General features: G+C 36.9%; 2 protein-coding genes and 1 pseudogene across 11 annotated transcripts; 1 reads left to right on the forward strand and 2 right to left on the reverse strand.

Moving 5' to 3' along the window:
* Positions 1–4,040: 4,040 nt before the first annotated feature.
* Positions 4,041–14,553, reverse strand: LOC108868521 (receptor-like protein 6). 10 transcript variants are annotated; one of them, XR_007254773.1, is made up of 11 exons: positions 14,449–14,553; positions 14,188–14,361; positions 13,152–13,207; positions 12,910–12,978; positions 12,440–12,808; positions 12,088–12,163; positions 11,229–11,737; positions 11,051–11,148; positions 10,892–10,942; positions 10,441–10,493; positions 8,987–9,678 (listed from the first exon to the last, which is right to left on the reverse strand). XR_007254773.1 is itself a non-coding variant. In XM_048574765.1 (2 exons), the coding sequence occupies exon 1, from the start codon at positions 7,973–7,975 to the stop codon at positions 4,985–4,987; it is 2,991 nt and encodes a 996-aa protein (XP_048430722.1). In that variant the 5' UTR covers positions 7,976–8,280; the 3' UTR covers positions 4,041–4,364; positions 4,665–4,984. The 10 variants fall into 10 exon arrangements, 2 of the variants coding, with proteins under 2 accessions (XP_048430722.1, XP_048430726.1); XR_007254760.1 differs by having other exon boundaries at positions 8,987–10,942; positions 12,440–12,614; positions 12,708–12,808; XR_007254759.1 differs by having other exon boundaries at positions 8,987–10,942; positions 11,229–11,406; positions 11,548–11,737.
* A 768-nt stretch (positions 14,554–15,321) lies between these two features.
* LOC103965162 lies at positions 15,322–17,297 on the reverse strand (annotated as a pseudogene).
* A 4,260-nt stretch (positions 17,298–21,557) lies between these two features.
* On the forward strand, positions 21,558–24,261 carry LOC103965139 (protein trichome birefringence-like 3). The gene is made up of 6 exons (XM_009378155.3): positions 21,558–22,125; positions 22,227–22,500; positions 22,763–22,934; positions 23,020–23,219; positions 23,492–23,650; positions 23,753–24,261. Exons 1-6 carry the CDS (start codon positions 21,936–21,938, stop codon positions 24,084–24,086), a joined length of 1,329 nt encoding a protein of 442 aa, XP_009376430.2. The 5' UTR covers positions 21,558–21,935; the 3' UTR covers positions 24,087–24,261.
* Positions 24,262–24,703: the final 442 nt, after the last annotated feature.

The following is a 24,703-nucleotide window of genomic DNA, read 5'->3' on the forward strand; positions in this document are numbered from 1 at the left end:
GTAGAATTGTGTAAGTGTATTCTACATGTTAAAAGATGAAGATGAGTGGGGATTGAGAAGGTTGTTAGCATTTCTTTTGATTTGAAGATATGTAATATCTATTATATTTTAACAGCCTTGTTTTAGTCATGTCCGTGTCTTTAGTTTTTGAGATTTATTGTGTCTCGTGTGACCTTATCCATGTCCATATCTGTGCAATTTATGGTTTGATTTCTTAGTTGGATTCCATGTTTGTGGAGAGATTTTGTTAATTACCTATTTGATTAGAATTAAGATTTACTTCCAATAGAATTAGGATTAGGATTCTACATTATTGTAACCTAAGTCATATACGCTATAAATAAGACTCTAGGTTTAGTTTATTTTTGTGTGCCAAAATGAGGGAGGACAAACAGAGCCAAAACAAAGGAGAAGAAACAAAGACAATAAGTAAAACTGTTTGATTCAATGTTGATTTCCCATTTGATTTCGTTTCCTTGTTGACTCTGAATCTCGACAGATTACGATGCTGAAAGCAACTCCATAGGACAGAGAAAAGGGCATAAAATTTCGACACTGATAAAATCTACTCCAAAAATGAATGTTGATTGCTGTACCAAAAGAAGTCCAATTTCGACACTGATAAATTCCCAATTAGTCATCATCCAAAGTAGTAGATTTCTCTGTTTAGTGCAAAAGAACAAATAAGTCATCATTCAAAAATAATTAATAACGATAAGAAGTCATTGTCCAAAAATCAAAGCAAAATAGTAGGAATTCCCTTTAAATTTCAGAACTTTATTTGGGAGGACCGGAAGTTTAAAGCAAAACCAGATTTTATCACACTTATTTTCAGTGAATTACTAACTTGCAGTTTGAACTGATCACAACATGATTGTGTTCTTATCTGGGATCACCAGATTAATCCTAGTTCACATGGGGGATATAATAGGAGATTACTACTAATGATAAAACTGTTGAATTTGTGGCTCATTCCGTGTGGGTCTTTAGACCTTGTGAAAACGGCTTTAGGGTTAATTGGCAGCAATCACTCGAAAGGCACTCCCATTTGAAAAAGACATTTTGTATAAAGTATATGCCTTTTATTTCAAAGAGAGGGAAAGCAGAAGCCACTAATAATAAATAAATATATTAATCAATACTTAAGCAAGAAAAAGGGAATAAGCCGCACCCTTTTTACAGAAGAAACAGAGAGTTGCTGCTCTTGCAGTTTGGGCAATTATTCACTCAAAGATATTGGTGCCATATCTTGCAATATGTCTTTTCATCTTTTCCATTTGTTCTTTATTTGAATGCGAGTAATTGAGTGTACGTGGAATTTGGGATTTGAGAGAAACTCTATTTTTGTAATTTGAGAGTTAAACTATGTTTATAATTCCCATTTTGATTATTAGTGAAAATTCCTCGATGTCTCTAAACTAGACGTAGGCTTACGTCGAATCAGTATAAATCTCTGCGTTATTTTAGATTTTTTGTTTTGTCATATTTTCCGTATTAGTTCATTAGTTTCATATTTGATGCTTCCGCACAACAAAACTTCAACAACACGTGAAGATTTATTGCAAATCAAGCTGAGAAATACAAAATAAAATATTTTAAAACCAACTAGAAGGACATAATTTAATTAAAAACGCTACACTAAAAATCACCGTTGTTATTTCATTGGGATCATTTGTGGGGTCTATCCGCGTTGAATTTCGATGATTTTGAACCGTTATTTTTCCTCAAGTCTTGGTGCCGCTGTCAAGTTGGGTATTGGCATTAACGCCCAGGTGGCCGGGCGTGAAGATAAATGTATTGGGTATGGTGGCTTTAAATATTAATGATCTTATGGAATTGGAAAAAAGCTTCCATGCATGGTGGTTGGCTTGACTTATCAAGTCTTTTCTTTTCTTCTCTTCTCCTCTTTGCATTAACCAGAAGAGAAGGGGAAAAAAAAAAAGAAGCATTAGCTTATAAATAATTGGGAAATTCTCTTTATTACCAATTGGTTTTATAATTAGAATTTCAACTTTCTTCATGAACCGGTTGTCAAAGCAAATTATCTCATGTGTGAAGTCCAATTCCAACGTGCTCTATTGCCATGTTTGAGCCTATAGTCGCACAAAATCTGTTGCTGTTTAGATGAGTTTAGTTGTGATGATTTCGTTTAACTAGTTAGTCTGTTAGAACAAGGCATTAGCTTTTCTATACTAAAAAAAGGAAGCAGTGGAATTATTATCATTACGTTAACGTCTCACTAACTCCAAACGACTTGGCTTTGTGGCTATTGACTGACTAATTAAGGTACTCAAAAAAGAGCGAGAAATTTCGCCTCTACAAACACCAGCATAGCCAAGGGGAAGATGAACGTAGATGACGAGTCACATTCACATTACCCCCGTGCTCTTCAGGTTCCAAATAAATAATCTGAAGCTTTCCATGTAGTTTCGGATTATACTGTTATGAAGCATCTGTGGAAATTGATGGATATTCATTTTATAGATATTTGAATTGCATCATGCACTTGCTTGGTCCCAAAACCAGAATTTTAAAGCAAAACACAACTTTAAGCCAAACTAAGCTAGAATTGAGATTAGTTTTGCACGTAGCTTCAACTCATCACTCATCACTCATCACTCATTTCCGGAAATATAAATAATCGCAACTCCTAAGCCAAACATAATTCCAATTTCAACACTAATAGGATCCCAACCAATCTCACGATCAGAATTTGAATGGCTTCCGTTTGATTGTGGTGGTGGTTACAATCCTGTTTTAATATCGGCAGAAAAAGGAGGCCCCATAGTCCTTTGTTACCTGTAAACGAGGCTTTTGGAAATGTTGAAATCTGAGTACTTGACGAGTTGGTTGATTGAGAGATTCAAGAATTCTAGGAAAGTAAGCTTTGCCAACTGCGGTGGAATTTGCCTGCTCAACTTGTTCTGTGAGAGGTCTAACGACTTGAGTTGATGCATGTTGGCAAATAACGATGGGATTTCGCCTGTGAAAAAAATACTAAACAAGTTAAGGAAATACAGTGACTTAAACTCTCCCATTTCCTTGGGTATTGGTCCACTGAAATTGTTGCATGAGAAATCAACCAAGGCCAAGATAGTTAGAATCTTAACCATATCCGTCCTTGAACCTTTTCTGGTAATTGTTATACCATCCTCAAAAGAAAACCAAACGTGTTGTCATCATCTGAAAATTCTATGAGTTTGATTTTAAATTTCGGCCTTGTCAAGTTGTTGTGAGCTAGGTCTATGATGTGAAGCATTGGCCAGGTGCCATTGGTTTTGGGACATGCAATGCGTCCAAAAAATTTGTTGGATCGCAAAACCAGGACACTCAAAATGGATATGTTCTTCAACAAACAAGGAAAGGAATCTTTTGTCTGATTGTTTCCAAGGTTTAAATCGGCTTGAATTTGAAGTGTTATTGCAGGGCCGACCTGGACAGCAGACCCCTCAAATTCTTTTAATTTTGAAGTGATAGAAATATTCAATGTAGTTTTGGGGTCAAAAATTTTAAACACACATTTCAGGCGCTTCAACTCACTTTGCGAAGATGTTGGGGAAATCATGAACCGCAAACATTCAAGCTTCAACTTGAAGATATAAGAAAAAAGGAGAAGAATGCTGCTTTTTCTTTTCTACCATGCGCAATTCTAACCCCTTTGATTCATTGCTTAGACATGAAGGGAACATCATCACTTGTGAAAATGGCAATCATGAAGCGAAGAACGGCATCTTATTCATTCCAGTATATTACAGATTGTTTAGGATTGAGCATAGACCGTCTTATCTCCGAAACTCAACATCCTCTCATACAGTAGCATGTAATTTGTAGACATTTATAGATGTACACGCATTCATTTCGATGTTGGCACGGGTGCGATCCGGTTAATTTGTGGCCAGAAACCAGAAACAGTCATCAATTTAGAGGAAGCAAAAGCAAAGTCTAATTAATTCAAGTGTGATGAACAATCACCAAGGTGTACTAATTTAACAGTCATCATTTGGCATAAGTTTATAGTTTTTACAGAAGCTGAAGGAAACTGTGGAGGAGTTGTCTTTCCATATCTTTCTCAATCAAAGCAAATTGAGCGATAATATACAAACAGAACTTGACCAGTGCACGAAAAACAGAGCAAACATTTAAAATCAAAGATTGTGTACAAACACACAAAAGAAAAGAGCTAATTTTCTCACAAACCAAAGCCAAAACAAGGGAGAACAAACAAAAGAAGCATAAATAATTAAAATTGTTTGATTCAATACTGATTTCATATGTGTATCCATTTCCTTGTTGCCTCTTGATCTCGACTGATTTCGATATCCAAAGAAAGCAAACTAGACAGGGTAGAAACGAGGGTGCAAAACCTGTACAAAACAAAACCAACAGATATAAGATATAACGCATCACAAATTCAAACAACATAACCCCTTTTCCTCGCCCATGTGTTTGAGTGTCCATCCTAGAAAAGTGTTAAAATGGAATTCAAAATGCGTGCCCAAGGCAATGGTTAGTAGGCTTGTTCTTTTCGTTTTTTAAGAAACCTCGACACTACAAGGAAAATTTATTAACCATAATGTAGAAAGATACAAAATAACTTCCAAACCTAATTACAACACAAGCTATAAATCAAAATGTGAAACCATATTTTATTTGTTGGATCTTACCCTAGGCACAACATGGAGTCCAGCTGCTTGCTCCTTATAAACATTTCAACATCTCCACCTCTGATTTATGTGAACATGTCTTCGATGAGGACCAATTCTTTCTTCAAGCTGAGGGAATATCCTCACAAGGATTTTATACATAGACCTGTAATACCATTTACTCCATCTCTTGAAGAACACAAGTGACCCAACAGCAACTGCAAAGCCAAATACAAATCCAATTTCGACACTAATAAGATCCCAATCAATCTCATCTGTAGAATTTGGATGGCTTCCATTTAATGTTGGTGGTGGTGACAGCCTTGCTTTATTATCCATCGTCAGTGGAGGCCCCCATAATCCTTTGTTCCCTGTAAATGAGTCTTTGGAAATGTTGAAATTTGAGTACCAGTTGGGATCTTGCCGACAAGTTGATTATTCGAGAGATTCAGGACTGCAAGGAAATTAAGCTTTGCCAGCTGTTCTGGGATTTGCCCTCTCAACTTGTTCTGTGACAGGTCCAAGGACTCGAGTTGCCGCATGTTACCAAATGATGATGGGATTTCACCTGCGAAAGCGTTGCTCGACAAGTTGAGAAAATATAAAGATTTCAAAGCTCCCATTTCCTTGGGAATTGATCCACTGAAATTGTTGTATGAGAAGTCAATCAAGGTCAAGACAGTTAGAATCTTCGCCAGATCCCTCTTTAAACCTTTGCTTGTAATCGTTATACCAGGCTCATAAGTAAATACAACTTTTTTGTCATCAGGGGATGTATCTGTACCACACAGACGACAATATGCACTTCTAGTATAACGGATTCTAGAATTATAACAACATCCCCTTCTATTATAACGGATTCTAGAATTATAAGAATATACCGTTCTATTTCTAGAAGCCCTGACTGTCGACGAGAAACCAATATTTCTGTTATCCTTCATTGCTTGCCATGTTGTCAGAGAGAATCCTGGTACTTCACCATTGAAATTGTTGTAAGCTAAGTCTACGATTTGAAGAACCGGCCAGGTGGCATTGGTCTGCACTACTGGACATCCAATGCCTCCATAGAAATTGTTGGACCGCAAGGCAAGAACGATCAAGGTGGAGATGTTCTTCAACAAGCATGGGAAGGTGTCTGTTATTTGATTCTCTGCAAGGTTTAAAAATATTAAACTTCTGCACCTGGCTAGAGACTTTGGAAATTGACCCTCAATCTGATTTTGGCTGAGGTCTAGAGCTTTTAATGACTCACAATTTTCAGGAAATTCAAGATTAGAAATAGTTCCGGTAATGTTGTTTTTCCTGACATTAAGTATCATGAGTCCTCCCATTGTAGCCAAGCATTGGGGAATCTCACCACTCAGAGAATTATTGGACAAATCAAGAACGATAAGACCACTTGCATTGCATATTGATAATGGAATACTAGAACTGAAATGATTGTCTGAGTAATCCAGACAACTGATATTTGGTGGGACAAATGAAATTGGCCCCTTAAGCTGGTTTGAATGAAGGTCAAGTGTAGACACAGGAGATGTGGAGTTGATGAAAGGACCTTCAAGACTTTCCAAGGCATTATAAGAAACATCTAGGTAATCAAGAAAATCGAGATTCCATATCCAATTGGGTAGCTGGCCTTGAATTTGGTTTTCCGAAAGGTCCAAATTTCTTAAATAGGTTTGATTTCTCAAGAAAACTGGGAATGTTCTCAACTTGTTAGAAACTAAATTGAAATCAGTAATTTGAGGAAATGAAGAGTATGAGGAATTGCTGCCATTGTATAAAACCAGCAAGCTATTGTGCGAAAGATGAATCTCCTTCAGATATGGCAGCTGATGAGGACCATTAAAAGGAAAGGCACTGAAATTGTTTGAAGAAAGGTTGAGGGTTTGAAGCCCTCGAAAATTAAAGATAGACACGGGTACCGGTCCTTCCAAATAGTTGAAACTCAAATCAATGAAAGTAACTAAATAAGAAGAGACATTAAAAATTTCAGGGAGTTGCCCAGAGAAATTATTATAGGAAAGTACTAATTTCGGCAACAAGGGAAGAGAAAACAGAGACGACGGAATGCTCCCCACCAGTTGATTGTCGTACAAACGGAGATCTACGAGATTAATAAGGTTTTCCCAGTGAATAGAACTAATTGAACCATTAAACATGTTTGATGACAGCTTCAAATCAACCAATTTAGTTAGGTTCCCGATTGACTTTGGGATTGATCCAGTGAAATTGCTTTTGGAAAGGTCTAGTGTGGACAACATGTTGAGGTTGCCAATAGAGTCATGCAATAACCCCGAAAAGCTTGTCTGGCTTAAAATCAAGGATCGAAGAGATCCATTCTTGGGAAATTCTGGCAAGGAACCATGAAGTTCCGTATTACAGGAAAGGTCAATAGTTTTTAGTGTAGGTACCTGAAAGATCTGCTTCGGAAATGTTCCACGTAAACCACAACCTGCTAGACTCAAGGTAGTCAACTTTGAAAAATTGGCAAAGAATCCTGGAACCGGAGCAGAGATATTGTTTCTGTCCAAGTTCAACACCGTCAGGTTTGAAAAGTTGGAAAAGAATTCTGGAATCGGACCGGAGATGTTGTTGTGAAAACCACCCAATTGAATCACGGATAGAGCCTGAAGCTTGGCAAGGGATTGATCAATAGGACCAGAAAGATTAGTATTAGACAAGCTCAACACCTTTAAGTTTGGCAGCAAAGATGTTATCGCTTGGCACCAGTGAGTCTCCTCTGCTGATACGTCTACACCGTCAAGATGAAGCTCTGTAAGTTCTGTGAGGTTTTGAAAGAGCATGCTGAACTTCGGGCTTTCAAGTGGCTTGCGGCCCCCGTTATTGTAACTTTGAGAAATATCAAGGACCTCCAACCTTGTCAAGCTTGAAATCTCAAAGGGAATTTTTCCGAAATAATCATTATTTGATAAATTTAGATACCTCAAGTTTGTCAGCTTTCCAATTGCAGATGGAATGCGAGAGCCTTCGACAAAAGAGTTATTGGCCAAGTTGAGGCTTTGAAGATGCTGAAGATCAAAGAGACTGCTGGAGCTGTCAATGGCACCCAAGATGTGTTGGCTGCTAATGTCAAGACCAACAACATGCCCGTTGGTACTGCAAGTAACACCGACCCAAGAACAACAGTCTGTACTTGAATCCCACGATACAAACTTGGAAGAAACCAGAGAACTAGAAAACGTGAGGTTTTGCTTCAAACGGAGCAATGACAGTTGCTGGTCTTTGAGACACTGGTTGTAGACTCCAGTTGTGACATTATGACAGATAGTGAAGAAGAATAGGAGGACAAATGATCGTAAAGTTTTCATTTTTGCTAGCGGAGTAAGGAAAGTGTTTGATGAAGAACTGAGGGATTGGTGTGGTGGCTTTAAAATTAGTTTTCGTCGCTGCAGATTTGGCTTGAAGTCTTGGTCTATTTCTTCTTTTTACTTTAATCCCACTTTTTATCCCTTTGAAGTCTTGGTCTTGGTCTATTTGTTCTTTTTGTTGTGATTAGTGAATGCGACTACACACACTTTTTATCGCTTTGAAGTCTTGGTCTTGGTCTATTTCTTCTTTTTGTTGTGAATAGTGAATGCGACTGCACGCACTTTTTGTCCCTTTAGAATCTTTGTGACTTGCAGACTTTGAAGTCTTGGTCTTTTTCTTTTAACTGTAACCAGTAATGTTAAAACATTGCAGAAATGAATTAGACAATGATCTGCCTTTAATGTCGTGGATAAATCTTCCACGGGAGATATTATGTTGGCTTGACTTGCTTCCTTTGAAGTCTTTCCCCCATCTTTCTGACGGAGTAGGTGTGAACCGAGATAGGTGTAGGGGCCGGGGAATACCGTGTTAGGTACGTAAGTTGTTTCTATGGTTTAGCAGGACTACAGTAGGAGATAGATTCTATCTTACAAACAGTTTACATGGCGAGAGAGATAAAAAGAGGAGATTATATCAATTGTCGGAACGACGGATTCCCATATGATACCTACTACGATCATTTCAATCATTGATAATATTGGGTCACCCAAAGTTTCTGAATGTTGAAATAGTGTTGCCACTACGATGCATTCGTCGACAGCATGTGTAAAGAATTCAATGTAGTTTTGGGTTAGGTCGTGCTAGAGAATGTGACCGCGCTTCACTGCGGTGATTGAATATATTAGTCGGAACAAGAATGAATAGTTTCTACATAGAGTAACTAAAATGACGGTACAGTACCCAAGAACCAATAAAAGAAACATTCATTTGCAGGTCATATTGCGCCACCAATATCATACTCATAGTTTCAAGTAATCAGTCCATTCCATGCAGGAAAAACACAGAAAAAGGAAAACCCAAAAGTAGAAGACTCAATATTTTAGCATTCGGCAGGAATAGCAAGCTTGCGAAAAAATTGCTAAACCATCTCACAAATTCAATCGTCAAACATTATACTATAACCCAAAACAAAGATAAAGCATGTAGTTTGTTTACAAATCACAACGAAACGCTGCTATAATGTGCGACTGAAAAAATGCTTCTTAATGCGGTCTTGCAAGAAATGAATGCAGCCCGAAAACAACCCAGAAAACACCCTATAAATCTTTACCACCTCAAACTCACTAAGTAGAAGCATAAATGGACATGATTCCTCCCTAATTTTGTAATAGAAATTCCAAGAATACAAGGCTCCAAAGGTGTTGACTTATCTTTGGCATAAATCTGTACCCGTGTAAAGTAAGAGGTATCAACACTATATACACTGCTTCACAACCATTTGAAGTTGTCGACACAACGCTTCAAATATTCCAGACTCAAAGATTTTCATACAAACAGAACACCTAACCTAAACAATAACCGAAGTTATGGTACCTGAATTAAGCAGGCAGCCGCTTTGCAAGGCTTTCTTTGACATCATCTCACATTCCCTTTTCGTCTTTCCTATATGATCCAATAAACTGCTCAAATTCAGACGTAAATCAGAGAATCTGCCACTGTACCATCACAGTCGCTAGTCCTGGTAGCTGCTCTTAATCGAGAACTACATCAAATAAACAATAATAAAATCTAATGTAATCTGTCAAAAACCAAAAAAAAAAAAAAAAAAAAAGAAGTGATCATTTGAAGGCACCGCAATGCCTTCGCCATCATACACTTGCAGCATGTAATTGATGCATCTGTTGTTGAATGAAATCAGTTGTTTGGCTAAAAAAATTAAAATACAATGACATCCAATTTATGAGAAATCATGCAGAAGCAAATGTAAATGATAACGGAACCATGAATGCGAATGAGAAACACAAACTTGCCAAAAAGAAAACCTAATATAGCGTGCAAAGATACCCAGTGTATTTTTTTTTATTGCATCATCCATTTAGCAACACATTAAAAAAAATTTGTTTCAAAAAGCTTTGCTATGCTTATTAGGTCCTGTGAAAAAGACTACGAAAAAAATTATGAAACAATTACTGAAAAGACAGAATAATGGCCTAGTAATGGCAAAATACACTCCTCGACAATGTACACGAACATGCGAGTTGAAATTTTGAAACATTTGACAACAAAAAGAAAGAAGCAAAATCAGTAGAAAAGAAAGAGATGCTCATTCAAAAAGAAAGAAGAAATAATACCAGCCTTCTTCTCTTCGGCATCCAGAATTCCATCGTTGAATTAAATCACAGAATGGAAAAAACGCAGAAGAAATCATCACATAGAATTAAATCACCCAAGTAAAATCAGATCATGGACACAAAAAGAAATGAAGGCAGTTTTATTTGACTTGATCAGTGACTTGCTGAATAACCTTCGAATCTGTGTCACGCATGCGTTCGACTTCAACTCCCATCCTCGTTGCCCCTATGATAAGCAGACACAAAGAAAAAGAAATTGACTTAAGTTATAAGTTTAAGCGCATTACCTGTAAGGATATGCCCCTGTGATAGATGACCTATTAGCTGTAAGGATGAAGACTTGGTAAAACCATCTTACCAACCCAGGAAACCTCTACCATATGAATTTAAGAGAATGATATTACTCATGTTAGACCCAAATCAAACACAACCACCATACATTAACTAAAAGAAAGACCATATTCTTATAGAATAAGAAATCGTCCCACTCTTCAATTCATCCTATCTGCCACACAGCTCTGTATCTATATTCTATAGTTCAGTCATAGGAATGAGCTTATTGTAGTGCCTGACTACGCTAATAATTGATAACCAAACAAAATTAAAGATGAAAAGTCTTGGTACCTGTAGGCAAACGCTCAATCCACCAATGTCTTCCTGATCAAAGTATAATTGCTGCAAAAAGACAATTTTGTCGACATAACTTGATTAGTTAAAAGAGCAGAACATATATAAATATTTACTTTCCAGGTAAACCGTGTACGAAGAGAACTAAGATTTAACCTTGAACTTGCCTTTGCAGGCGATTGCACTTGGCAGACAAATTCAGCTCCTGCTTCCGCTTCGGTATTGTAACAGAATAGAAGTGATTGCTTTTCAACCTGTTAAAAGACAGGAAATAAATGAATATATAGAATACCATAATTAAAAGAATAAACCAGGCCAACAAATGATAACTTACATTTTTCATTATAGACTGCTCCAATGGAAGTGGATGGGTAGTGACCACGCCACTTAGTGCCTCCTCCAAGACAGTAGCTGATACGGTGGTCTTTAATGGCACTCCGAGTTCAGTGATGTGTAAAACATTGTTACATCATCAGGAATTCTTTCATAAGTTCGGAGAAGAGAAGAAAATTCTGAAGAACAAAAAAGCAGAATAAACAAACCAAACATGGTACCAATGTCTACACTTGGCCTTATCAGTTGCAGATTCCATTTTCCACCATAAATATTGAAGATGTTGCCTATCAGCTGTCCCTATGAAATTAGACACTTACCCGAATATTTGTCAACAGAAACAGGGCAATATACAGCTTGAGAGTCCAAAGGTAGCCAATTAAGGGTACTTTTGATTCTGGAATTAAAACTCACAGCACCCAAACTTGAAAGATCTAGCTCCAAGCCCTAAACAGATTGGAGCACATTGTTGCCCTTTGCAACAATACAATCCTTTCTTTACAGGAAAAGCTAAAAAATAAAAATAAAAACAAAATTATGTCAAACGACTAAGAAACCACAATTTTCTTAGACCATACACAGAAGCAAAACCAAAAAAGTTCAGAAAAGGCAAAAAAATATCATCAGAGAAAATAATAACATGGAATTGAAAACCTATTAGCCAATTTAGTTACCAATTTTTGGGGTAGATTGCCAACTCCCAATTTTTAATTTATCAAATTGATTAAAATTCCTCAATCTGTTGCATCTGACAGTCCCACCCCAGAACAGTAAACAAAAATTTTCTCAATAGAAGAACAGGCACGTCAATTTCAGCTCTTACAACCGAAAGAAAAGATTAGGGGTTCTTAGTTTCTTACCGAAATCCATAAATTTGAATCAAATCTCTGCACCCCAGCTTGAGATCCCTTTGAAATGACCTCCATGAACACAAATCTTATACATGCAGAAAATTTTAGATGAAGTTGTGAGAAGGGGTGATCAACAGCGAGAGAAGAGGCGAGAGGCAAGGCAGAGGTGTAATAAACTCAGTTAACATTTTGCAAGGCTAACCTATAGACTATTGATATTTATTCAGTTCCTAAACAACACACACTGTATGCAATTGTAGCTCAAACTAACTTTCTACATTACACTTTCCTCTCTCATAAGTGAAATACAGGACTGAAATTAAGCAAAAATTAGTCAACAAAAAGTATAAAAGAAATGTACCTGTGAACAACCGGTAAGCATTGGGCAACATCATTTTCTGTGCAGCATAGAACATGTCAGTTTTCTCCGAAAGATACAAAGAGGAAGAATGTCCCAAATACTGAATTTGGGAAAAAGGAGAAACTGCAAATAAGGATACCCCAGATGCTGATTCTGGGAACACAGAGAGGGTTTTCTGGGAAATAGACCAACAAAGCATGACATTATTTTTCGAAATTGATATTAGCAGGGAAAGCACAAAACTTGATAAATTAAATGGAAATTTTACTTCAACCCAATAAATACTTGTTCTTCAATAATTCATGGAATCCACTATATTGTCACATACTACAGCTATGCGTCGGTCCAACACTAATTTTTTTATTTGGCCTAAAACAAAAAAAAACCCAAAACTTCAAATTCAAAAACTAGGCAAATAAATTTAAAAAGGGTAAAGATTTTAGAGAGAGAGAGAGGGGGGAGGGGAGAACCTTGAGCGAGGAGGCAATTGACGGTTTCATTGGAGGAGAACATCAGTGCAGTTACAATTTTGTCAAGCTCTGCACCAACAATTAAAAACAGATAAAACCATCAAATAACACCTTATCCTTTATCAGTCATCTCAGGCATTGATTCTAGGAAAGATTCTACACCACGCAGCACAACAAAACGTATTTGACAAAACAAAAAAATGTATACAAAATCTACACAAAAATACATTCACCATTATTACCTGGAGCTTGGCTGCTTTCTCTAAACCTTTCTGCTTTTCAATTCCACTTCTCTTGCCTGCCCGAATATCAAAAAATCGAAATTACTTTCTTTCGAAAACTCAGTAATTCACATAATTATGTCTACATTACACCCATTTCTGTAAGAATTTGAAATTAATTACGTTTAAATATTACAAAGTATTGTATAAGCACTGGGACAAAAACCTGGCAGCAACGAATGCAAAATCATTCACAAAACAGAACAGAAAACATTAACTCACACAACATGATACAAAATCCTAACACACTAATTCATACAACATTGTAATCCACCATCCCATTTGTCAACATATTTCAACTCTCTGACAATCTTCTCCCCCCCCCCCCCCCCCCTCCTTTCTTTTTATCTTCTCTCTCTCACCAAATAAAAGGGTCCATCTTCCTCTTTTGAAAGCTGCAATTATATAATTGAAAACAATATACAATAAAAATAGAAAAGAGTGCACTCAAGATTAATAAAGGCAAACCAAAATTTAAGTGTTCATTGACGAATCAGCAATGAAAATGTGGAGAATCAAATAACAAAGTTTTTTTAATTTCCTCTTGTAGCAATAGACGATCACCAAGCATTACACACTAACTTTCAGTCAAGCTTAAACTGATATCCCATCTTTCCTTGTAACTCATCTTTCTTTTCATGGATATTAGTTTTTGCTTCTACATTTAAACAAAATGGTGGCATGAAAAACTCATTTTGCCAAATTAACAACCATTAACAAATAGCTTCTAGAAAAGGTCAAAGTGAATAAGATCATTTCAACCTTTAGCTCTAGAACAATTCATAAAAATCTACCCAAATATCAAAATTCCCGCACCATTCTTTGTGATATTGGAACACAAAATTAAGTTGTTTGATTTCAGGCAACCCGACTTCACCTCTATACATGGAAATGGTCCTATTTATGCTGCATCACTTGTTAGCGAAACCATATATTAATTGAAAAGATAATCATCAAACCTAGCTAGCTAGTTGAATTATTTGTTAATTAAACGTACTTGTGGCTTGCAGATTGGCAGGCCATGCCAGAGGGAGAGAAGGTGATCATGAGGGCAACTTCAGCATCGTAGAGGATAGAGAGGTCAACAGCTTTCTTCAAAAGTCCATTTATGCGTTTGCAGAAGGTAATTTCTTAAGTCTCGCAAACAAAATAAAATCATCCTAATTTTTCACTGCATAAACAACAAATCACAAATTTAACACTTACAATGGTATACGAAACCAACCGTAAATGAAAAAGAGAATGTTGAGAAAATAACCCAGATGAAGGCAGCTTTACAGAGTTTAGAATCCAACTATGGTATCAACAGCCAAGATATGTTCCATGTAATATCCTTTTATAGATCCCAAAACAAATACAGTCTGCACAATCAAGTTTCTTGTTATAGCCAAAAGAGAATAATAGTCTGCAAGGTAGTGCATCTCAAACATTAAATGAATAATTCAGATAAAATGAAATCACAAAAGAACCCAAAAATTTAAAGGAAAAATCTTTATAACTTAGCATCCAGACTGCTTTGGATCCAAAAACTTTTAGCACAGAGAGTGCGCTGCAATTTATCTCAGGTAAAACCCTAAACCTATCAAGGCAACGTCTGTGATTTTTCTGTACTGAGTTATGATACATAATACAATCTAGCTATGATGTTTCACATGCATGTGTCTCTGTGTTACATTCTTCTTCTCGCTACTTTTTTTTTTAATTGGAATTATGTGTTGGTTGTTGCTCGAATAGAAATTTCAATTGGTTAAGCTTTGAGGGCTGGAAATAATATTTTCCAAGCAAGAAAACAGAGGTAAATAAATAAAACTGCCGATCAAGTGCAAGTTGTCCCCCAAGCAATTCTTAAGCCAATGTAATTGGCTTCAAAATTATTGGTTCTCTTCAGATAAATTTTTGGTTATTTTTTCTCTCTTTCATGCAAGCTTACATCAGTAAAGGAAGCCAAAGATTTTTACCTTTTACCTTTTATCTTGGGTCTGAGATCCTCAAGTCGTGCGCTCTCCAAATGGTTCCAGAAAATAAAAAGCACCTTTTCCTGAAAAAGCATCAATATTCATACATTTGCACAATCAATGGTGCACTAATTGAGTTCCCAACCTATAAGGATGCTAACCTTATCATATAGCACTACAGTTAAACACGCTTCTTTCCCAAATTAAATTTTAAAAAAATTCGACATTCAGATGCCACAAAAATTACACAGTTCCATGAAGTAATCTTACTATCGCAGCCAAATTGACACAAAACATGTAACTGTCCTTTCGAAAACAAAATTGCCCCCGTTAATCATATACTCATTTAACACTCTAGATTACAGAGTTTCAATAATTTCCATAAAATCCGACGCTTTTGAGCTTCAAATCTTTGCGAACAATTCCAGAGCTTTGAAGGGGTGCAGAGAAAAAGCTGCTGCTTCTGGGTTTAGAAAGCAGGGAAGAAAGTGCCAGAAGCTAAAACCCCACTAATCTTTTTTTACTTCAGATTCTCAGATTCGCACTTTCTCGTTGTTTCTCCCCTTTTCTTGTTAGCTCAACAAAACAAATATCTTCTGAGTTCTCTTTCTCTCTCTGCAATTCCCACGCCCAGCTCCCTCGCCTCTGTCTCTGTCCTCAACCCACTCTGATTGAGACCGACGGAACACCGTCTCTGCGACGGGAGAAGCGGTGGCAATTTTGCATTTGTAGTTTTGATACAAGCGATACCAGGAGGGAGGAGATCGAAGACGTACACACGACTGCCCAAACGATAATTTATATGAATACGAACTCGATTGCCTGGTGCAGTTTCAATATCACATATCCCTGCTCAACTCTGCCAATCTACATAGACGGACCAAAATTTGAACAATCACTTTTTAAACAAGCTGGAAAGCTCACCCTTCTCCTGCAAGGAACTTAGAATATCACAGCCCCAAAGCAGTTCTCCATTCACAAATATCTGCAGGAAAGTCGGCCGGTTACTATACTTCTTCAGTCTCTCACTCAATCCACTACTATACTCTTCGTCAAGCACATCAACGCTCTCATAATCCTCTGCGAAAATCCGCACAATGGGGCACTTGTCGAGCCCTTAATAAAGGCCACGACTTTGTTCTCTTTCACCAACCGGTCAATGAGTTCCTCCAATGGCACTGTCAGATGCACATTAGGACCGGGTGTTAGCCAGAGATCGGGCTTCTTCTTCCTTGGTGGTGGCTTTCGGACCCATGTGGCGTTTGCCTGATTCATTTCCCGGAGGAACCTTCCCGGTAGCTTTTATGTGTTCTTCCATCCATGATTTCTAGGCTTCGTTAGAACCGCCCTATCTGGTTCATCTACTACCCCAACCTACAGTACAATACCATCACTGTTAGAAGAGCAATATTACATAGTTCCTTCTACATTTATACTAGTTTTGCAGTAAAATCAACACCGATTAAACATTTCGATTCGATCCAATAAACTTCTATCCTGTAGGGTAACAAAACACTTCCTTCACCAGAGTATGCATTTCCCACACAAATAAATAACAATGTGGATAAGGGGTTTGAAGCTCAGTTGGTTAACGAGGCCGAGTTTCCGAGTTAGAATTCCCTTTCCCCAATATCGCTTGTATTACAAAACGAAAATTGAATTGATTTTATATTATTTATTGAATAAATTGAATTTAACTCTTGAATCAATATATAGATGTTCAATTTCAAAAAAAATTAAATATTTAAATTAAATTAAATTCACAAAAACTAAACTTTAGTAACAAATAAAGGTCCCAGAAAAAGTACGTACCTTGACGGAGTAGCAAAGCTCTTGCAACGACTTCCGGTGTCAGAGAACACTCACCGCTATGTTCCTCGATAACCCGACGAACTGCAGCTCGCCGTTCTGATAAAAAAAAAACCGCGTAGATCCCCGTCTCCGCCGCCTCCGGCGCAGGGATTAGATCGGCCCCCGACAGAGCCTTAACCGGCGAAGTGATGACCAAAGCTCGAGCCTTGGTTGCGGTGTAGGGTTTGAGAGAAATGGAGGGAAAGGGGAGGGCTTTTGCTGGTAAATTGAATGAAGGATTAGGGGTATTTTGGGAAGAGTGAGAAGAGAATAAGCGGATGGAGGGAGGCGACGGGATTGGTCATCAACAGATACTGTTGGGGCAAGGGATTCGGGTTTTGACCCGACCCAGCTGTTTGCGAGTAGCTAGTGGAGTTGGGCCTTGGAGTCAAGGACCTAAAGAAATAGATAACATTGAGCCCGTGTTGGTCAAAGAATTGATAACTATTATGTGCAAAAGTTAAAATGCGTATCAATATGTGATTAATTTATAGGGTTATATTGTGTATGAAGTTTGATGGAATCTGCTCGACTTTCAAAATCAAATGTATTTAAGATAGACTTTTATGGAGTAAAGTCACCTTGTATTGAATAAAAACTTGAGAAATGCAAAGGGGATTCTCTCAAAAGTAGAACTCTCTGTTACCTCGCAGTTTAACGTCAATTCTCATGTCAACCTTGTAAAACATAATGTCAAAAACATGAGATGGCAGAGAGTCTCATTTTGAGATAATCCAGTTGCATTTCTCTAAAAACTTTTTATGATTTCTAAAAAGTCCATAAAAATCTCGTGGTAGTCAAATATGACTTAGTGTATTCAAAATTTCATTGATTTTAAAGGATTTTTTTAAAATTAATAGACTTTCATATACCTTTCTATGGTATGTTTTTTGTTATTGCAATTTCAACCTCTCCCCTTAAAATTTTGATGGACTTTCATAGACTTTGATACTCCACCACTCACCATGATGCAATAAGGACCACTATTTTCACTTCCACACACCATTCCGTCACCACCACCTAGGGCCGACCAAGCCAGTGCAGGATGACGGACCGTCCAGGATCCAAGAAAAAATGGGGGACCAAAATTATTAGATTGGTACATTCATATATATTTTCATAAGTATAAATTTATAAAAGTTGGCTAATTGACCACCAAGTTTAATCATAAATAGTGGTTTCTTTTGTTTGAAGTTAACAGGAGGTCTTAGGTTTGAAATTCATTTATTTACCTTCAAATTTTCACAAATTTCTTTCAAGAGTATAAATTTATAAAATTTGGTGAAATGATCAAGAGATTTAACAAGAAATGGTGGTTTATGTTGTTTAAAATTAACGAGAAGGTCTTTGGTTTGAAACGATATGTGTGCTTTTTTACTTTATGTTTTTACGATTTTTTTTGGTAAGACTATAACTTTATAAAATTTGGTTAAATGATTTAGAAATTTAATGAGAAGCAATGGTTTTTGCTGTTTAAAATTAATGAAAGGTCTTGAGTTTTGGGTTTGAAATGCTATGTGCTTTTTTATTCTTTCTAATTTTTACGAATTTATGTTTGGTTGTTAATTTTTTTTTTTTAATTACTAGCTAGTAGCTATGTAGGTTGCAATTTTTAAACATTCATTCCAATACAAGTCTAACCCTTAACAAAGATTAATTTGTAAACTAAATTTGCAAATTATATGACGTGTTACCAATAAAAAAATAAACACGTTTATCGAATTCATACATGCGAAAGCAAATAATTATTCTTATATGAAGTTAAGGCACATTTTTTTAGGTCTCCCGTTCCTCAAAATATCAAAACCTGCCCTACCCACCAGAGTATACTTTCGCCCTACCCACCAGAGTATACTTTCTATGATGCAGTTGGACCTTACGAGTTGATCATGTTTTATATTAAATGCTTAATCGTATGACAGATTTGGAGTAAAATTGCAGCTAACTTCAAACCCTAAATTAATGCTACGCAATCATAGAAATGGAAGGACTATTGTCGTACTTGAACATGATGTCAATGTTAGGTTGGATTAATTTTCCACGCCAACAGCATCATACCATTTACAAGTTGCTACCACCCCAAATTTCATGTACTTGTTTGTTCGTGCCAGATTTGCTCATTCAGACTTTTCCATATTTCGGTCAAAATCTCAGTGGTTTCTCTTCATATTTTAGAATTTATAGTTTGTTTTTTGTGGGTTCAGTCAGGATCTTTAGGTTGGCCTATCAGTTCTCCAGAATCATACAGTTTTGTTTTTGTTCATTTCGTTCAGGACTATATCATGTGGAGGTTACCATGTCTATATCAACTGCATAAAGCGTCTCCTCCCGATGTCTATGACAGTATTACAAGCACGACTATTCGATGGAGAAAGTTAAATCGCACTCACAATATGTGATTGACTTAAAATGATGTTATTGAGACATCTTAAATATAAGTGAACTTTTTGAGTTGTATTATTTTAGATGGGGAAGAGTTAAAAAGAGAAGGCGTCATAATTAAAAAAATAAATATTTTTTTAAAAACAAAAGTTAATTGGAGAGTTGGTAATTCAGAAGTTAAAAGATTATTCATTGCTACCATATCCTGAAAGTAATGTTTTGGATTTTTCAAGTTGTTCGCATGAACGCTACTTTCATTTGGCAACACGGTCATGGAAGAGGTGTTCTTTTCTCCCACTGCAGCTTGAAAAGTCCAAAACATCCACTTTTTGGGGATATAGCAGTAGCAAAAAATGTGACATCCCACATCGTCCAGGGGAGTAGATCATGTAAGCCTTATATGTATATTCTCATCTCTACCTAGCACGAGACTTTTTAGGAGCTCACTGATTTTGGGTTCCATTGGAACTTCGAAGTTAAGCGAGTAGAGCGCGAGGTCAATCCCATGATGGGTGACCTATTGGGGAGTAGCGCGCGAGGTCAATCCCATGATGGGTGACCTATTGGGAAGTTCTCATGTGAGTTCCCAGAAACAAAACCATGAGGGTGTGGTCGAGGCTCTCGTGAGGGTGTGGTCGGGGCTCAAAACGGACAATATCGTGTTACAGTGGAGTCAAACCTGAAATGTGGTGGGGGCCCGGGGCGGGATGTGATAAAAAATCTTTTTAACTCCTGAATTACCAATTCTCCAATCAATTTTCTTAATTAAATGGTCCTTCTTTCTTTTAACTCCCCCGCATCTAAAATAACACTAACTTCGTCCTCGACACACACTCACAATACATAATGGACTTAAAATACTAATGAGGTAACATCCTAAATATAGGTAAACTTCTCGAGATGACGATTATGACGATGTGCACCAAGCATATATGTGGTTACTTATATACTGCTGCTACATATCGAAAATTCAGTACAAGTACCTCAACATGCTCTCTCATCATTCAATCAATAAACCCTTTAACAACCTGAAAATGAAATATTTCTAAAAGTTAACCAAAAGAAAGGCATTTGTTGATTTGGCTGCTGATTACCACAACCAACCGAGAGACATGCACTTCGTACAATTCAAGCTACGTAGTTAGTCTAATAGCAAGGCTTCAATAGCTGATATTGAGATTCTAACATGCAACCGAATGTAGATCATCAAATTTGTATATTTTCATTATGTTTCACGTGACGAATGCTAGTAAGATGATATACACTCGGTTGAATTAGTGGCGACGCTGTATGTAGACTAGATGTTGTCATGGCTGCCTCAATTTTCTTGTGGCTTCATGTAATTATAATAGAAAATGGTCAACAAATGTGTTTTTGGCCCTCCCAGATTCTTTAGGTGACCTCGACCACTAGGTGAATCCGGGAATCTCTCCTTATATAATAGTTATCTACGAGTGTGAAGGAATTGTTACTTTAAGACCATCTTCAAAGAAGATATCAAATCTTAAGTGGAATGTCATGTAATCAATTTTGAAGGTAGGAGCAAGCTCCAATCGATATGTCAATCCTATATGGATTGACATATGAGAAAAGATGATGTCAAATAATTTTTAATTATTTTATTGTGTGGATCTTATTAATGCACCAATTATAGATCATGAAAATTTATTTTAATTGATTTCATTTTAAAATGAATCCTACAAATATCATACATAACAAAAAAAAAAAACATATCGGTTGGAAAAAGAGAAAATCTGACATTACCACGTCAACCATCAAATTTAACATTTGACATTTATCTTTTAACATCTCCTTTGGAGATGCTCTAATCGGATTATTTTTTGGTACATAAAAAGTTAAGGAGGAGTGAAGGCTACCCCATTCTAGGGTTAGGGCATGCCACAACCCTCTTTGAAGACTTATAAATGGGGTTAGCTCCTTTTTCTTTTGTTTTTACAAATCACCCACCAAGAGCGATTACTGGCATCGAAACTTAAACCTAAGCCTTAATTTAGTGAAGAGAACAAACCTTACCAACTCAACCAACCTTCATTGGCAATTAGAGTTACATACATACATACATACATACATACATACATATAGATATACAGACATAAATAAATATGATAGATGAATCCTACTAGATAGCCAAATAAGTCAAAAGTGAGAGAGATAGAGAGAGGGGTAGATTCTGAACTACTTTTGCATATGAAAGCAAAAACATAGTTGTTGGATGATCATCATATAAGCTATGGCTAGCTCCCCACTATATCCATTTGCACAGGACACAAAAGGAACGCAAGATGTCAGCCTTAAAACTTACCCCTAAACATTAAATAATTTTAAAAAAAAAGTTAAAAAATTCCCACCCAACCAATACATTCCTTTAGCTTTACTCCTACTCAAAAACCCAAATAAAATGTTCCCCCAAAAATAAAACACCTCTCTCACTAAGTCCTCATCATTCTGTTTGTACACATCATTTCATATAATCCTCCCTTTTCTTTCTTCTCCCACAATCAAAAAGCTTTCTGCAGTACTCTACTCTCTCCCAACTATGAGCTTCCCTCCTTCTGCATCCGGCGCGATGAAAGCGGTTCGAGGAAAGCTACATTTTCCTGTTGTCATGGTCTGCGCTATCGCCTTTATCAGTCTCCTCTACGCCGAACGAACTAGCATCAGGCTTTCCTCCAACCCTTTTTTCAAAATTAAGTCATGTTCCAAACCCGAAGCCATTACGAAAAATAGTAAGTCCAAATAACTATTGATTTTTCTTTTTCTTGTTGAGATTTTTTTCCAACAAAGATTTCCTAATTGATTTTTGTGGTCACCAATCCCTACCAAACAGAAAACAGAAACGCTACCGAGGATAAGTTAAGGGATTCCATATTAGATGATAGGGATAAGTTAAGGGATCCCATATTAGATGATAGGTTTGCTTTCGACCCCGAGGAGTGCAGCGTTGAGAATGGAGAGTGGGTGTTCAACCGTTCGATCAAGCCTCTTTACTCGGATAGAAGTTGCCCGTATCTTGATAGACAAGTTTCGTGTGTCAAGAATGGACGTCCGGATTCTGGCTATCGCTACTGGCAATGGCAGATTGAAGATTGTACATTGCCAAGGTTGACAACTTACAATGCATGTCAAAACACATCTATGCAAGTTTGTCCAGACTAAAATGTTGATATATTTATTGGGAGATATTATTTACACTCCAAAAAAATCATCTTACATCTTCCCGATTTCTAAAATTAAAGGGAGGTCGAGTGCATAATGACTATTTCGGAGTGGTGATAGTATGCAAGTTTATGTATTTATATATACTCAATTACTGCATGAACTATTGTTTTTCTAACAGGTATTTGTTTCCAAGTTTATATGTAGATTTGATCCAGAAGTTACACTTAAGAAACTCAGAGGAAAGAGACTACTTTTTGTTGGGGATTCTTTGCAAAGAGGTCAATGGCAATCTTTAGTCTGTATGGTCGAATCCATCATACCCAAGAACCAAAAATCCATTCAACGAGGGCGGTCTCATACAGTCTTCAGAGCCAAGGTATCTTATAATTCCTAGTCTTTGCTCAGTTGAACCAACGATTAAACAAAAGAGATGAAGCTAATCGAAAGTTTTCCTTCTTCAGGAGTATAATGCTACTATTGAATTCTATTGGGCGCCATTTCTGGTTGAGTCCAATTCTGATGAACATATAATAGGAAATCCAAGGGAAAGAATACTAAAAGTGGATTCAGTTGCCAAGCATGCGAAATACTGGACAGGAGTAGATATCCTTGCGTTCAACACTTACGTTTGGTGGATGAGCGGCTACACGATCAAATCATAGTAAGTTTCTCACAGAATATGCATAAATAGAGTCGGTTACTAACTTCTAACAAATAATAGAAAAAGAGTGACATTAAAACAATGAAGGGCACTAAAGAGTGCTTTATATACGGCTTATTGTCTATTTAGTTAACCTGTTCTGTTATGATTAAAAGTCATGACCCGTTCTATTTGTGCATATTTTTCAAGAAAATTAACTATGCCAATGGATCATTGTCATTTTCTTTTCGGTTTAAGATTGATCAATTGAGCAACAATGTGTAACTGAACAGCTGGGGATCGTTTCCAAATGGTGAAGAAGGGTATGAAGAATTGGATGCACCAGTTGCCTACAGAATGGCGTTGAAGACCTGGGCAAACTGGGTCGACTTAAATATCAATCCGAACAAGACTCGTGTTTTCTTCACTACTATGTCCCCTACACACATGAGGTATCTCTCTCTTATAGACAACTTGTTATGATTAAGCACAAGATAAAAATTGAATGTTTTCACTAATTACTTGAGTAACAAGTTAAATCTCTAATTCTACAGAAGTGCAGACTGGGAAAATCCAGATGGGATCAAATGCTTCAACGAAACAAAGCCGTACATGAAAAAGGGATTCTGGGGAACTGGTTCGGACAAGAGGGTCATGCGCGTGGTGTCCGAAGTAATCCGCAAAATGAAAGTTCCGGTTTCAGTACTTAATGTAACGCAGATGTCAAATCACAGAGTTGATGCTCACACAAAAGTTTACACCGAAACCGGAGGCAACCTACTAACTGATGAACAAAAGGCTGATGTGCTGCACAATTCAGATTGTATACATTGGTGCCTTCCTGGAGTTCCAGACGCATGGAATCAAATTTTTATGGCACATTTGTAGCGCTACGAACCACATGTAAATCTGCAGCGCTATCAAACAACAAGAGGCGGAACAATCGAAAGTAACACGTTTGTACTTTCTGTTCAAGTTCTTGTCTCATTTTTTTTTTTTTTCAATTGTAATGAATTGAATTTGTACAGCAAAAGCTGCTGAAGCAACTTGTTAGTTTCTTCAATGTTCTTGTGTTTTGGTAACATAATGCTGCAATGTAGCAAATTCTAATTTATAAAATAAACTAGGTCATGGTAATTAGTCTGGAGGACTTACCAGTTACCCCCCTTGACAGGACGGGGGATGTTTACCGTTGTAAGTTGTAACAGGAGCAGGTTAATTTTTGGCTGATTTGCCATGGTAAATTGCCCTGCAAGTCATGTTTCACAACATTAAACAGAGGTAAACTAAACAATCCAACCGTCCAAATTCGTACCATCGACAATCCTAATACCATCGCCTCCTCGCGTGCTGACACATGATGAAGTGCTCCGAAAGTACGGGCTGTATACATACTTATTAAGAATATATGTTTGTTTCTTAAAAAAATAAAATAAAATAAAAAGAATACATTATAGTTGCATGACAATTAAATGTTAAATAAGTATTAACTAGATATAAGAAGA

This window comes from the organism of the source record quoted next, unplaced genomic scaffold (genome assembly GCF_019419815.1).
Source record: "Pyrus x bretschneideri cultivar Hongxiangsu unplaced genomic scaffold, Pyrus_bretschneideri_v1 Contig11, whole genome shotgun sequence".
Taxonomy (NCBI): domain Eukaryota; kingdom Viridiplantae; phylum Streptophyta; class Magnoliopsida; order Rosales; family Rosaceae; genus Pyrus; species Pyrus x bretschneideri.

What these genes read in the sequence shown, in the direction of transcription:
- LOC108868521 (XM_048574765.1), bottom strand. Translation starts at nt 7,975, where the DNA reads ATGAAAACTTTACGATCATTTGTCCTCCTATTCTTCTTCACTATCTGT.
- LOC103965139 (XM_009378155.3), top strand. Translation starts at nt 21,936, where the DNA reads ATGAGCTTCCCTCCTTCTGCATCCGGCGCGATGAAAGCGGTTCGAGGA. An exon ending in GGCTACACGATCAAATCATA is followed by an intron (nt 23,220 to 23,491) that starts GTAAGTTTCTCA and finishes GTAACTGAACAG; the next exon opens with CTGGGGATCGTTTCCAAATG. An exon ending in ATGTCCCCTACACACATGAG is followed by an intron (nt 23,651 to 23,752) that starts GTATCTCTCTCT and finishes CTAATTCTACAG; the next exon opens with AAGTGCAGACTGGGAAAATC.